Below are 16,447 nucleotides of genomic sequence, written 5' to 3' on the forward strand. Positions count from 1 at the left end.
GTATATATATATATATATATATATATATAAATTTTCAGAATGAGATAAAAATCCAAGACTGTGAAAGATTTTAGAACATTTATAAATAGAAGGTCTTACAGCTGTTTCCGGGATGTATTATATATCCCTTTATCAGAGACGGTGAAGAGATATATAAAATATCCCATCTCTGATGAAGGGATATATAAAATATCCTGGAAACAGCTGTAAGACCTATTTATAGATGTTCTAAAATCTTTCACAGCCTTGAATTTTTTTCTCATTCTGAAAATTTTTTATATATACACATGCTGATATATGACCTATGCTGGACTCCTCATTCGCATAATCACCGAACCTGGAGCTTTACTGTAGTCTATCCATAGCACTTACTCAGCATTACATGACACCTTCGGGTCTTATTGATACCATTACCTCTCATAACCTCTATATGTATATATAAGTTAAAGTAGTGAGGAAAACAAGTCATCAATGTAGAACTATGGCATTTAAATTCATTTAATTCAATCTAAGAGAGTTGAATTAACAATAACAGTAATACAATATTGGTAGAGATAATAGAAAAAAGCCAATAGAGGTAAGCTACTGATTGCCAACTTTTTTCTGAACAGGGCATTTGTGTTACCACAACTCCATTCCCTGTTTGAAATGGGATTTTGGTAGCTTATCTTTTGGAGCACTCAGAATGCACACTTATTAGTTTGGGTTACCTTAACCTAAACTCCTCATTTTCTGTATATATATATGTATGTATGTGCCATTACCATGTTATCACATTCATTCATTCATTTTTCAAGTTTATCACACAGTCACTTATTTCTCTAATTCTGTCTTAGATTAGCTGACAAAAAACTCTCAGATTTTTCAATTCTATATTACTATTATCAACATTTGCTGTCTCGTTAAACTATGCTACACAAATCCCAAAAGATTATTTTTCTCCCTCGTGTTCTGATCACTAACCCCACTCTCCCTATCTCTGCCTTACTCTGCTCATGGTACACCCGCCCTCTCACCCCCTCCACCTGTACCGGAAGTTCTTTTCCTCTCCACCTGTACTGGAAGTTCCTATCCTCTCCACCTATACCGGAAGTTCCTACCCTCTCCACTTGTACCAGAAGTTCCTACCCTCTCTACCTGTACCGGAAGTTCCTAACCTCTCCCATGAACACTTCGAAAGGCTTCACAACACCCCCACAACAACTTACGGTTTATCTCCTATGTAAGGTTTTGATCATATAGTGCAAAAATATGGTAGTGTAGTGTATGCAGGTTGAATTGAAGGCTACTGCTTGTTTATGAATTCTGCCAAATGCAAGTTTCTTTTCAGGTACATGATGCTGCTGTCCCCCGCCCCAGGGTCACATGGGCCCAAACCTCCCACACCCTCAGGGTTGGCACTCTCAACATTGGCACACTGAAAGGTAGGTCTGGTGAGATTGTTGAGATGCTTGAATGGAGATGTGTCGATATCTGCTGCCTCCAAGAAGAAAGGTGAAGAGGAGATTCTGCTATGTTCCTCACAGGCAAAGAACACAGGTACAAGATTTTCTGGGCAGGGAACACAGACGGTATCGGGGTTGTGGGTATACTTCTAGCAAAAAAATGGGTGGATAAGGTAATCGAGGTAATCAGAGTATGCGATAGAATACTTAAGATTAGATTCGTCCTTCATCATGGGTTAGCAACCATTATCTTGGCCTATGCCCCTCAGCCAGGGCTACCCGATGAACAGAAAGACCGATTTTATGACATCCTCTTGCAGACTACCTCGTTGACGAATGACAGGGACCTTCTCTTTGTAGCTGGTGACTTCAATGGACATGTTGGACAACATACAGGGGGCTTCCATGGCGTACATGGAGGCTATGGTTTTGGCTCACGCAATGAGGAGGGAACCAGGCTGCTGGAGTTCTGCGATACAAATGACCTTATGGTTTGCAATACTAACTTCAGGAAGCCTGCCAGTCACCTAGTCACCTACCGTTCTGGCAGACACACTAGCCAAATTGACTACATCCTCACCAGAAAATGGGAAAGAGGACTGCTTATAAATGCCAAAACCTTCCCAGGCAAAGAATGTACCCCACAACATAGACTAGTAGTTAGTGACTTCAGGATCAGGACTAAGTGGATGCCCAGAAGACGACCAGCATCACGGAGAAGGGTCTGAGAGCTTAAAGACCCTGCAAATGGACAGAGATTTAGAGACGTATTACTCAAAGCCTTTGACGAGATGGAAGGGGATATAGCTTCACACGATGTAGAAGACAACTGGAGGTTACTATGGGACAACCTACTGAAGGCCACTGACCAGATCTGTGGATGGTGCAAAGACCCCTCTCGACCCAAAATAACGTGGTAGTGGAGCAATACTGTTGACAGGGCTATTAGACAAAAGAAACAGGCTTGGAAAGACTGGAAGAACTGTGGTAATAGGGAATTGTATCAGACTGCCAGAAGGTAAGCTAGGAGACAGGTTTATTTAGCCAGAGGGGAAGCAGATAAGGAAAAATTTGCCAATGTTCTGCACCGTGAGGACCAAAGACTTGAGATATTTCATGTTGCAAGATAGTGTGTGAGAGAGAATCATGATGTCATAGGAGAGAAATGTGTCCGCATGGATGATGATTCACTTGCACTAAATGTGGCTGCAAAGAAAGAGGTCTGGAGATGCCACTACGATAGATTGCTTAATAAAGAGAATGAATAGGAGAGAGTCTGCTGAAGGTCGACTCAACAGAGGGACCAGCTATCCAAGTTGACAGTACCATGGTAGATAAAGCAATTGAGAGTATGAAGACAGGGAAAGCCCCCAGCCCATCAGGAATCAATGCAGAGATGCTCGAAATATCTGGCAGTGGTCGGCTATAGCCTAGTTATCCGTATAGTTAACCAGGTGATACACGAAGGAGTCATACCCAATGACTGGTGTAGAAGCACCATAGTCAACTGCTACAAAAGTAAAGGTGACGCTTTAGATACAAATAATTACAGAGGTATCAAGTTGTTGGATCAGGTAATAAAAGTCACGGAGAGGGTCATAGCCCAACTAATTAGGGAGAGAGTCAGTTTAGATGAGATGCAGTTTGGGTTTGTGTTACGGAAAAAGCACCACTGATGCTATATTTCTGGTAAGACAGTTGCAGGAGAAATATATAGCCAAAGATAAACCTCTGTACCTGGCTTTTGTCGACATGGAGAAAGCCTTTGACAGGGTGCCCCGATCCCTTATCTGGTGGTCAATGAGGAAATTAGGGATAGATGAATGGTTAGTGCGAGCTGTGCGAGCCATGTACAGGGATTCTGTCAGTAAGATGAGGTTTGGCAATGAGTACAGTGAAGAATTCCGGGTAGAGGTAGGGGTCCACCAAGGTTCCGTCTTCAGCCCCCTCCTATTTATCATAGTCCCCCAAGCAATAACAGAGGAATTCAAGACAAGATGCCCCTGGGAGCTCCTCTATGCTGACGACCTTGCACTAATTGCTGAGTCACTATCAGAACTAGAGGATAAGATTCACGTGTGGAAGCAAGGACTAGAATCGAAGGGCCTTAGAGTGAACCTAGCTAAAACCAAAGTCCTAATAAGTAGGAAGGTAGACAAACCACAAACCCCTTCAGGTAGATGGTCCTGCTCGATCTGCAGAAAAGGCGTAGGTAGAAACTCTATAAGATGTACCCAGTGTAAACTATGGACACTGCAGCAATATCAAAGGAAGGTTAACTAGGAAGTTAGTTTTTGTATGTAGCAGCTGTTCAGGAGCAATAAACACTGAAAATGTGCAGAAAACAACTTCTGCCATATTCCAGGGAGAAAGACTAGATGTAGTTGATAGTTTCTATTACTTAGGTGACCAAGTCAGTAGCGGGGGAGGGTGCTCTGAAAGTGTAGCTGCTAGAATAAGAATAGCCTGGGCAAAGTTCAGAGAGCTCTTACCTCTGCTGATGACAAAGGGCCTCTCGCACAGAATAAAAGGCAGACTGTATGACGCATGTGTACGAACAGCCATGCTTCATGGCAGTGAAACATGGGCTGTGACTGCTGAGGACATGTGTAGGCTCACAAGGAATGAAGCCAGTATGCTCTGATGAATGTGTAATGTCAGTGTGCATACTAGACAGAGTATTAGTACCTTGAGAGAAAAGTTGGACCTTAGAAGCATCAGTTGTGGTGTGTAGGAGAGACGATTGCGCTGGTATAGACATGTGGCAAGAATGGATGAAGGTAATTGTGTGAAAAGGTGCCACAGCCTAGCAGTTGAGGGTACTTGGGGAAGAGGTAGACCCAGGAAGACCTGGTATGAGGTGGTGAAGCACGACCTTCAAACATTAGGCCTCACTGTGGCAATGACTAGTGACCGAGACCTTTGGAAATATGCTATGCGTGAGAAAACCTGGCAAGCCAAGTGAGACCATAATCCATGGCCTCTACCAGGGGTGTAGCCAGCCCACTTATTCATACCTTTATTTCATTGGACACTAAACTCTGCTTGCGAAGACCTGTTGGGGCAAGTGAAATCAAAATCGTGACTGAACCATATTCGATGACCGGCACCTGTGCCAGTGGAGCACTAACAGCACCGTCCAAGCGTGATCATTACCAGAGCAGCTATCCAGCTTCCATGCCGGTGGCACATAAATAGCACCATTTGAACATGATCATTACCAGCATTGCCTTTACTGGCACGTGAGAAAACATTCGAGCAAGGTCATTGCCAGTGCCATTGGACTGGCTCCTGTGCAGGTGGCACATAAAAAACACCATTTGATTGTGGCCGTTAGGAAGGGCATCCTGCTGTAGAAACTCTGCCAGATCAGACTGGAGCCTGGTGCAGCCATCTGGTTTGCCAGTCCTTAGTCAAATCCTCCAACCCATGCTAGCATGGAAAGCGGACGTTAAACGATGATGATGATATATACATGCACACACACAATCATACATCATGTAGGTAATGTTTTCAACTGAGAGATTACAATCATATCTGATTCTTCAAGTGCTTCAATTCTGTCTATGTACATATATTTACTAGATTGCTGACATTTATTAGTGGTTTTCCCTATTGTGCTAATGTGCCATTTTCTATCTTTAAGAAAACTGTTGGCATTTTTACCAACACGGGTATGCTAGTAATAATAATAATAGTCTCTTCTTCTATAGGTACAAGGACTAAACTTTTAGGAGAAAGGGCTAGTTGATTTTATTGATCCCATTACTGGTACTTATTTCATTGACTCTAAAAGGATGAAAGGCAAAGTCAACCCTGGTGGCATTTGAATCAGAATGTAAGGCTGGAAGAAATATTGCTAAGCATTTTGTTTGGTGTGGTAACAATATTACGTGTTTGCCACCTTCTGAATGATAATTATAATAATAATATTTTAAAAGGATTGATGTAACTCTTCAGAGAGGTAAACAGACAAGACGAAGAGCATGATGTGATTGCAATAGATATTTTATTAGTTGAACAATATTTCGACAGCAAACCTGTCTTTGTCAAGTTCAAAATAAGAAGTGATAAAAATTCAAAATTATAGAAATTTAAATTTAAAATATGAATGACAGCCTCCACACATTGATGGAATGATAAAGTTTCAAGTTTATAACAGGTGAAAACAAAAAAAAAGACAAAAAAAAAGAGGAAAGAAAAAAAAGAAAAGGAAAAAGAAGAATATTTAATCAAACAGTTTTGTATAAATTTGATGATATTCTCCTGTCATTTTATTCATTCCTTGAAGGTGTGATGTTAATAACCTGCAAACATATTTCTTCTCATGCATTTTAAGAAGTGAAAGTGAAGCAGATTCAGACTATTTTCTGAGAATATGCACTTTCAAAGTTTTTTTTCAAAATTGCAGCCGTTTGAAGCAAAATGTTCAGCAAGTTATGTTGAACTGCTGTTATTGTACCTTACGTCATATCTGTGCCCATTAAATCTTTTGTGTAATTGTTCTGTAGTACAACCAACATAAATCAAGTTGTGTTTCGCGAATTATGCCGCGTACACCAAATGGGAATCTCTACATGTCCCACCTTCTGTATATATCATAACATTTCTGTTATAATTCCTGATGGAATTCACTTGACTCATGTTGTTGCACTATGAACATGGCTTACCTCTCTTGTGGCTGTTTTTCAAGGTACAGCATGCAGATACTCCAATGTTCGTTTTCTTGGGGTCAGAAATAGAGGTCAATAATTCTTGTATATTCTTATTCCGTCTAAAGGCTACAATAGGCAGCTGAGGAAATATCTGTTTGAAATGATATTTTTTCACCACATGCTGGTAACTTTCATGCAACTCTTTTGAAATGCCAGTAAAATTTTGGAATTCTGTCATCTATTGTATTGTGTTTGCTAAAATTATGCATGAAGGTTTGACTATCTTTGCTAATCTTAGCTAATTCATTTGCTATTTCCTTTAATCATGATTCACTGTAACTGCATTTGACATAATGATGTACAAAAACATTTGCATGTTTCCAGGATTACTGGAAACATGCAAATGTTTTATCCTCAAAAATTGGGATTTTGGATTTGACCAAATAATATGATGTGAATGATCGGAGTGGTGGTGGAGGTAAATGTGGGAACTTTTGTGTCCAAAAATTCAATGCTAGTTTTTGAAAAACTAGGCGTAAATTTTATGTTGTATTTAAAGTCGTACTTTTTAGCATAACAGTCACAGAAATTCAAGAAATCAATTAAACTATACTGTGATCCTTCCTAGACAAAAAAGATGTCATCAATGAATCATAACCAGAGTATTGGTTCATGACCATGAAAGGATTTGAATGTCTTCAGTAACTGTGTCTCGAATTTCGACATGAAGACATTAGCAAAATTAACTGTAATGGGGTTACCCATGGCGCAACCCCTCGTCTGGTGATAAAATCTTTGCCCAAACTTCATTGTGTTACTTTGTAACACAAACCTCAATAACCTTCAGAGAAAATTTGATTGAATACTTTTGCTTAACCACTTTTTGAAGACATCCATGCATGCTTCTACCTTGTTATTGTGGTCAATATTGGGATATAAGGAAGAAACATCCATGGTTACTAAAAAACAGTTCTCAACATGGCCTCGATGCTTAAAAAAGTTGTTGATTTTAGACACAAAATCAAAAGTATCCCGAATATAGGCACTTTGATCTTTTTGTGACAGGGAGTAGAAAGCCATCCAGCCATTCTGAAATCTTGGCTATACAACATTCATATCTGCTGCAAATTGGGAGCATTGGAGAAAATCTTTCGAACTTCTTGTGTATTTTAGGGAAACCATAAAATACAGGTGTTCTTTCTGACCAAAATCCTGGATTTGGCCTTATTAATGAAATTGTTTTCCTCCATTTCCAGAATTATTTTGTCGAGTTCCTCTCAGTAATTGGAGTTTGAAACGACAGGTAATTCTTCATATGAAGTTTTGTCATTTAAAACTTCTTCACAAGCCAAAATATACTCACTTTTGTTCATAATTATGATAGCGCCTCCCTTACCTGCCATTTTAATAACAATAGAATTGTTATTAGCTAGACATCAGATTGTTTTAAGGCTTTCTCTAATGCCTATCTGACAAGATTCGAGAAATTCCAATAGTGCTTGTGAATGTCCATCCTGAACTTTATCTGGCTACCAATTGGGATTCTTTTCAATCTAATTATGCCAGATTTGATCATCATCATTTTCATTTTCAGTAAGCATAGGGTTTTCTGAGTCCTCATTACCAGTTTTTTCAAAAAAATATTCCTTCGGCTTGTGACGGCAGACAAACTGAAATAGCCCTTGAACTAGTTTATTCTTAGTACTTGGGCAGAAACTCAGTTCAAGCTCCAAGACTGAGACATTGTCAGGCAAAAGTTTTAGTTTAGATAAATTTATGACCTACTTATTCTCTAGTGTGATGGATTTTTTTGGGCAAGTGGTTTTCAGAGTCTTACTTTCATTAGATTTCTGACTACTTTTTGGGCTTTGCTCAAAATCTTCACTTAAAACATGGAACCTATTGGATGATAAAATTTGTTCTAAATGTCCATATGAGATAATAATAATTCTTTCTACTATAGGTACAAGGCCTGGTCAATTACATTGATTCCAGTAATTGACTGGTACTTATTTTATTGACCCTGAAAGGACGAAAGGCTGAGTTGACCTTGGCAGAACTTGAACTCAATGAAATGTCACTCAACATTTTGTTTGGTGTGCCATTAGTTCTGCCAGTTCACCATTTTAATAATGATAATAGTAATAATAATGATGATGTAATTTTTAGTCTCTTAGTTTGTCATGAGAATTTGTTCAGTTGGTTCTTCATGCAGCCAAGAAACATATTTTCATTCATTAACTTCACCAGCTACAATAGCAGCATGAATGAAACATCATAAGACCACTTGTGGCAGGTGTAAAGAGAGATGGGATGAGATGGCTGGGTCACAAGCTGAGGAAGAATGAAAGTAACTGGATGGGTGGAGTAGAGAAAGGAGAAAACAAAGAAAGGCATGGTTAAAAATGATAGTGGAAGAAATGTGAGTAAGGAAGTTAGTGAGAAGAATGGAGAGGATAGGGTAAAATGGGAAAGATAATCATGGGACCTGCTAGGTTTACTCCTGTTTTTGCAGGGGAAAAATGACCATTAAAATGCTTGTTGCTGTTTTCTTAGCTTAATTTGTCTCTCTGACACAAAATTCTTCTGTAAAGTCTTCATTGTCATAGTGAGTGTGGTAGTATCATATACCACCCTTTCTATTTGTAAAAGAAATCAAACAGATAAATAGCTCACCATATATTCAACACTTTTAAATTTCTTCAGTGTAAAGTTAGGGAAAAAAGTGAACCTTTAGGAAGGTGATGTTTTTGCACAATTCTATCTTATTAAAATACAGTGTAATTTCTAGAGCTTGTAAGAGAAAAATTCATAACTTCCATTGTAATAATAGTAATTATTATTCTCTTTAATTTATCTGTGATGTTGCCACTGTCACAGTGAGTAAGATAATATTGTAGTTGAGGAAATTCCCTTGTAGATTCTACACAAATAGTTTGTTTATTTTAGGGCGACAACTTTATTAAGTTTGGTTTTGGAAATGTAGAAAATGCTTTTGATGCTCAGATGAAAGTAAAGAGAACAATACTGTAAATTTTTATAATGAATTAAAATTTTCAACAAATTGGCACCTAAAAATGCTGCTTACTTCTAATTCTACATGATTAAATTTCTAGAATGTTTAGATCTGATAAAAAAAAAAAGGAATTCATTACAAATGTTTGAAATCTTTCATTGAGTTACTAAAATAAAATTGTTTTAGATGTTTAATTATTAGTTTTCACAGCCAATTTATGTTTGTTTATGTTAATTCTATCAATAATAGATTAGATATTTAACCAATGGCTCTTGAAAGTTGTCATAGAAAGAAAATATTTACCTCTTACTTTGAGAATGATGCATTCCAAAATATTTTCAATTTATATTTTACTTTGTTATTTTTATAACAGGCGAGTCTTTTCTAAGATGAAATTTGAACTTTCAGATGAAGTCATTTGTGCTGTTGCATATTGCAAGCCATATGCTATTGAAAAAGTATTACTTTTTTTGCGTTCACGATTAGAAACATTTAATCATAAGGAATGGACTAACACTAACTACTTGAAGTTTAATCTTGACCAAAAAGCAGTTCCTCTGTCAGACCCTCCAGAACAGGAATTTCAAAATCAATTACCACAAAATTGTGATCAACCTGAAGCTGACCAAAGTACATGTGAGTTTATCAAAAGTGTTCATTATTTCTGTCTAAAATTTTATGAAATTTGCTTGTAAATTGAGTCTTAGGTGTTAGTATCATAAGTTATTGTGAATATTTATTTACTTCTGAAAGCTGTTTAATCTGTATTACTACCAGTAATCATTAATTTTACAGGTTTGGCATTGGCCCTAAACTTTTAATGGAGTCAAAAGGGTACTCTCATAATATACTGTACATCTGTCTTGATGGTGTACATTTTTCTGTCCATTCCTTGATGTCCATATATCTTTTCCAATATCCTCCCTTCCTGTTTTCTCCTTCCATGGTTCCTTAAAGAATGGTCTTTGCAAGGCCATCAGATATTCTTATGTGGCCATATCAGCTCAGTTTTTTTCTTTCTTTTTCTTTTCTTTACTGTTATGAGAAGGTCATCATGGAGTCTAATTTAATGCTGGATGGTTTTGTGTATTCAAAGTATGAGATATTTGTTGCAGTAGCATCCCATTTCCAGTGCCTCTGTCTTTCTCTGTACAGGCATTTCCTGTGTTATGGAAACACTGTATTCCTGAAAATCTTGCCAAAATGTAGAATTCCATTGCATAAAACCTATTTTCCATTGTCTTCCATGTTACACAGAAATCATTGAACATGGAAATCCACAGAAAATATGTTTTTCATATTAGAATTTTATGTTACAGCAATCCTGAATGTAGAGATGTTTGTATTTCTAGATTAGCTTCAGTTTGGTTAATATGGTCATTGTCTGTGTATTTTTGTTGAGAATTTCAGAGTTTGATCCTTTTTAATTACTAATTACCCCTAGGTATTTGAGATACTATGCTATCTCAAGTTTCAGTCCTTTACTGAGATGTTTGTTATGATGACGCTGTAGACATTTGCCACTAATCTGGTTTCTTCAGCACTGATTTCCACTTTAAACTGTGTGGAAGCACTATTAAAGTGGTTCACTAATTTAATCAATTCCTCCTCTCTTCTTGCCATCCATCAGTGTCATCTGCAAATCTTGTGATGTTCTTCCCTCTGATGTTGACTATGGTGTGAGTACTGCACTGATTGTATTGGCATAAAGTCTTTGGTTAGTATAAATTACTTTCTACTTCATGTTGAATTTCTGCATTGTGGTCCATAGAACATCATTCCAGTCTCTGTCAAATCCCTTCTTGAAGTTTATGAAATTATGGTATAATTTACTTTAGTGTTGGAAGTATTTCTCACAGAGGATGTTGATATGAAGTGCTTTTGTCTTTATGGAAGCTTGCTTGTTCCTTGGCTATGATGTTTTGTTCCTAAGCTCTGTCTATTCAGGCTGATTCTGATTACTAACTTTGTTTGCGTGGCTGATCTTGCTGATTGTATGATTGTATAATCAGTAGGATTGTACAATTAACTGTACTGTGATTCTAGCATAGTTGATGTTTACCTTTCTGGGAAGCCTTATTATCAGCACCTGAGTCTAAAGTACCATAAGTTATTTATTGGCTATTCACCTGTCTTCTAAATTGTATTGTAGATGGTCATAAGGATATCTATTGTGGCTTCTTCTCTATACATTACCAGCAATCTTACATTGGCTTTAACTTCTCACATGACTGAGTTATCAGTCTCATTGGAAGATTTGTGTATTCTGTTCACCTTTCCATTATCTCTTACTCAGTGAAGTTTTTTCCATTTTTGTTTTTTGATGGTGTTTACTTTTGGTTTGTTTTATTTTGTGAGGTCTTTTACCAGGTGGAATAACTTCCTTGTGCTGTGGGGAAGCCTGTCTTCAATATCTTCACATTGTTCATCTGTCTATGCTTTTTACAGGTTTCCTTTCTACTGATTTTGATCTTATATTTTGTTCTTTTTGTGTTTTTATCATTCTTTAGCTTCCTCTTTTTGTCATACGTGTCCAATATCATGTTCATAACCCATGATTGAAATTTACAGCCTCTTTTATCAGTAATCTCTTTTAATGTCTCTATCATCACAACAATCTCAAGGTTGGCATTCTAGTGGTGCAAAGTTTCCCCCAAGTTATCATCATCATCATTCAACATTTGTCCTCCGTGCTGATATAGGTTGGACAATTTGACAGGATATGACGAGTCATAGGGCTGCATTGTACTCAGATGGCTGAATATCTTTCTTAATGCCAACCACATTATAGAGTGTAGTGGGTGCTTTTATGATGGTACCAGCACCAGTATGCTGGTGTAACTCAAAGCCTAAGGAATCCCCTTAGTAGAAAAGGAGGTGACTTTATGCTACATGTTGAGAAGTTAAAGTATGATAGAAGGAAAAGGAACAGGCTTCTTGCTGTTAAGGCAATATATAAAGGTGGATAGAAGCAATTGGAGTGAAGCTGGAGGAGATAAAGATAGTGGTAATGAGGTGTCAGAGTGTCTTCAAGGTACAAGAAGGTGAATAGGAGAGAGTGTGAGGACACAAGATCAAGAAGGGTGGGTGAGTAGAAGTTTCAAGAATGCATGGGGTGAATAAAAGATGACAAGATGAGGATAGATTTGGATATAGTATGTAGTGAACAAGGCTAGAGGTGTGGTTGATGGTAAATAAGAGTTGGAAAGAGTAGCAGAATAATAATAAAACAATGGGGTAAAGTTGAGAGAAAGGAAGATTCCATTCATCCTATGCATTCCTTCCCACTTTTTTCACTCCAGACACTTTGTATGAATTGTATGCCTTTATTGTTTGTCTTTTTGATGATCTCTTGAAATTATTTGTAGAATTCTTCAATATGTTTATCATCATAGTCTCTTGTGTGTAAACTTGTGCCACTGTGATGTGGGCTTGGCTCATAAGCTGAGAATCACAGCCCTACATGTTAATGGTTGACATCCCAGTACAGCATTCTTGATGAACTTGTTGACTAGTGACCTTACCATTTTTACGATTGGTCTCCACTAATGTTGTGTACATGCTTTCTGAGTGTTCTTCTATCAGGTTTCACAGAACCCAAAGGAGGGGCCACGTGTAACTCTCTATCTTACATAAGTGTTCTTTTAGTTTTCCATTTTTGTTCTTATATTAATTGTGATAATTTTGATGTACTCACTGTCACAAATTTTTTCTTGTTGGGTCATTACATCCAATTGGAAAAAACAGATGGTATGATTGTTAATCCAAGCTGTGACTGGCCTAGTATAAGGTTCTTTTATTTCTTGGTTTCTTCATCATACAGCATATAAACCTGGTAAAGCTCATCCTTCTCCAGGTGTAACCCCAGCAGATTCTTTCCAGTAAAGTTACTTGTCTTTGTCATGAACATGAGGTCATTACAGTTCAGTGAGAGAACTTTTTCTGCCCTGGCTGGTGAGTTCATCAAGGAAGTCATTTTGTTAATGATGCCATGTTAACACCATTCCTCTCAAGCTTTTACTTACCAGCTAAAGTAGTTTACCAGGGCATAGGCTCTTAGAACATCACATGAAATGTGGATGGACATGGACTAATAACGTCTGTCCATCCTGTCAATTATGAAGCAGTCTTAGCTATCAAGACATTGCTTCTATTCCTTATATCCTATTGCTGAAGACTGTCTTCATGTAGAGCATCCAAAGACAAGGCACCCTGACAGAGACCATGTTATTGATCGTGGTCCCTCTACTGGTTGATTGTCACCAGAAATTCCATGAGATAAAAAATAATTGAAATGATAAGGTTAAACTGGAATTAAAATTGGTGTAGACTGATTGTTCCAGTCTCTTTGTTTAAAAATAAGAAGCATTATCTTAGAAAATGGAACTCTTGACTACCTGGAAATACACGTAATGCATAAGTAGTCTTTGAACCTTTTTCCAAATAAAATTATTTCATGTAAATTTTATTTGTAATACATTTTATTTTGAAATGTTTGATATGTTATTCATTTTTCTTCATACATCACTACATCATATAAACTGGTTATATTATTTTAATATTACAATATGTTATAAGTAGTGTAAATAACTTTGAAATACACCTTTTCACAATATTGGACATTTCTTTTTTTACCCAATAATGTAATTCACATCTTGTTTGGGATGGCCTGTAAAAGAAACTACAGGTTTTTATAGTATAGGACATGTAAGATAGTATCTTTGTAATTACACACTGTACTTCATTTAATCTTACCATCAAATCCATTGATTAAATTACTACAAAATTGCTTCATATTTGATTTGATCTGCTTATTTTAGATTTCTATATTGAGGTATTTATGTAGGTGCAGGATAGTGGATAAGTACATTACTACCTTCAGTTTAAAAATGAAGTTTCTAGCTTAAATTGTGATGTACATATCCATGAATAGGATACTTGTTAATGACTTGAGATTGATCTAATCAAAATGTTGTGTTGAAATATAAGCTCTAAAATGTTAACAACACAGAAAATTATACTCATAATATCAAGAGCTTATCCATTTAGATGTATAATTTATTTGATAGAATTTAAAGTATTTCTTGCTTAGGTTGGCAAAATGTTAGTACTTAGCTTGCATGGTGAAAGTTGTTTTCCTAATGAATTTGTGAAAGCTTGCTTAATTTTACTTCAGGTTTTGACATATGGATCTCTGCTAACTATTGGTGGATTTTTATATGCAAATATTCTGCATTAGTTTCTTCATAATTTTCTTCATCTATTTCTAATGATAGTCTGAATGAGCTTTTTTAAAGTGGCTGGAATTTTAAAACAAAATACCTACCTCCACAGTTGATTGCATCCAACTACTTCCAGCAAAATTCTGTGTAGTTTAAAGAATTTATAGTCTAACCTTTCCAGACAAATATTTGTGTTCTCTTATATATTTTTACATCTTGTATATTTGTATATACACAGGTGAACCATTTTTATACCGTAGAAATAAAAAGACAGTGAAAAGGTGAGTGACTAAGCAATGTAAAATTATTTCCCTTTTAAATTTTATAAGAATTATTTCCCTTATATCACACTTTCTATTAGATCTTAAATACAAGTTTTAAGACTTGAATAGAATTAAAAATCAGCAAAATACAAGAACCTTTTAAATAATTATTTTCATATTCCTGAAAATTCATTGACTTTTTTTTTATCATGGGTTTGACTTGATACAAAGTATTTTGATTATTTAACTTGCTTATGTCCCTGTAGCTTACTGAGTCAATAAAAGAGACCAATATAAGTGCCAAACTTGAAAAATTGAATTGCTGTGATCAATTTGTTTGACTAAACCCTTCAAGGGTCCCAGCTTAGCCACAGTACAATGACTGAAACTAAAGAGCAAGTGTGTATACCATAAACAAAAGAATTAATTTCATATCAGAATGTATTTCTTGCCAAGCTGTGAAATAATTGTGTGATTAAAACCTATTGAAACTATGGGTTTGATAACACTGGTCACCAAAATGAAACTTTTTTAATCATCAGAGTTGCTAATTGACTTTTCTGGGTTAATTTTCGATGCTGATTATGAATCTGAAGTCCGATTTCCTCTATCAGGTCACATTTTCATGTTAATGATACCTGCTGTTTTAACTTATAGGATACGTAAAGCATGTCTATATAAAGTATAATGAATACAAGATACAATAATTTCATGGCTTTTTATTGTACAAAATTAAAATTATTGTGTACAAATAAGTTAGAATACACTCGAATGCATAACAACTTAAAATCTTTGGGATTTGGACTTTCTATGGTGTTTTGTTTCTGGTTCATCCCTGTAGAACATCCAACAGTAGTCAGTTAACATACCTACATTCCAAAATCTTTGATACCGTTGTTCCATCGAAGCAATATCTTGATGAAAGCGTTCCCCTTGCTCATCAGACACTGCTCCAAGGTTCTCTGCAAAAAAGTCCAGATGTGAATCAAGGAAATGGACTTTTGGTGACATCCGACAGCCCATTGCAGCATAGGAGTCTAGAAGACATTTCACTCCATTTCTAAACTCTAGAGATCTCTTGTGGCCTGGGAAATTTTCACAGAGGCATTTGAAAGATTCCCAGGCTTTAAGCTCAATCTCATCAAGTGCTGTGAGGAAGTAGTTGTCCTTCAAGAGTTCTTTTATCTGCGGACCTATGAATACGCCCTCCTTTAGTTTTACCTCGGTGATTTTTGGAAATTTGGCCTTCACGTATTCAAAACCTTTTGAACTTTTCCAGGCAAGTGTCTTCACGAATTGTTTCATGAAGCCAAGCTTTATGTGAAGAGGGGGAAGAATAACATCTTCTGGGTTTAAAAGTGGCTTACTCTGGACGCTAGAAACTCCTGGCAAAGGCCACTCTGATTGCACATAGTGCTTGTTAGTTGCGCGACTATCCCACAGGCATAAAAAGCAACAATATTTTGTGAACCTGGATTGCATTCCCATCAACATTCCAATCACTTTCAAGTCTCCACAGATTTTCCAGCTGTAGTTGGTATACTTTATGGCATTGAGGAGTACTTGCATGTTTTCATAACACTCCTTCATGTGCACTGAATGTCCTATGGGAATGGGTGGTTTCTTATTGTTGTTGTGTAGTAGTACTACCTTGAGGCTTCTCTTAGATGAATCAATGAATAAGTGCCATTCAGCTGGAATATGCTCTTGGAACAAGCAGCGAAATAACTCATCAGTGTTATTACTGAAACAAAGTGGTCCATCAACAGAGAAGCATGAAGTCAGATCCCTATTTCTCTTCCTGAAATGAGTAATACAAACATCTTTCTTAAGCAGACACTTTTCT

The 16,447-nt window shown here is 36.7% G+C and overlaps 1 protein-coding gene across 3 annotated transcripts in view; it reads left to right on the forward strand.

The window, feature by feature from the left end:
* The window catches only part of LOC106868008 (sperm flagellar protein 1), a 50,899-nt gene that overhangs the window by 21,504 nt on the left and 12,948 nt on the right, over nucleotides 1–16,447 (forward strand). For all 3 annotated transcript variants that reach the window (XM_052978408.1, XM_014913106.2, XM_014913105.2), the window contains exons 3-4: nucleotides 9,490–9,752; nucleotides 14,577–14,619. In XM_052978408.1, coding sequence (XP_052834368.1) covers nucleotides 9,490–9,752; nucleotides 14,577–14,619 — 306 coding nt within the window. The remainder of the gene's footprint in view (nucleotides 1–9,489; nucleotides 9,753–14,576; nucleotides 14,620–16,447) is intronic.

The sequence above is a fragment of the Octopus bimaculoides genome, chromosome 2 (assembly GCF_001194135.2).
Source record: "Octopus bimaculoides isolate UCB-OBI-ISO-001 chromosome 2, ASM119413v2, whole genome shotgun sequence".
Classification (NCBI taxonomy): Eukaryota; Metazoa; Mollusca; class Cephalopoda; order Octopoda; family Octopodidae; genus Octopus; species Octopus bimaculoides.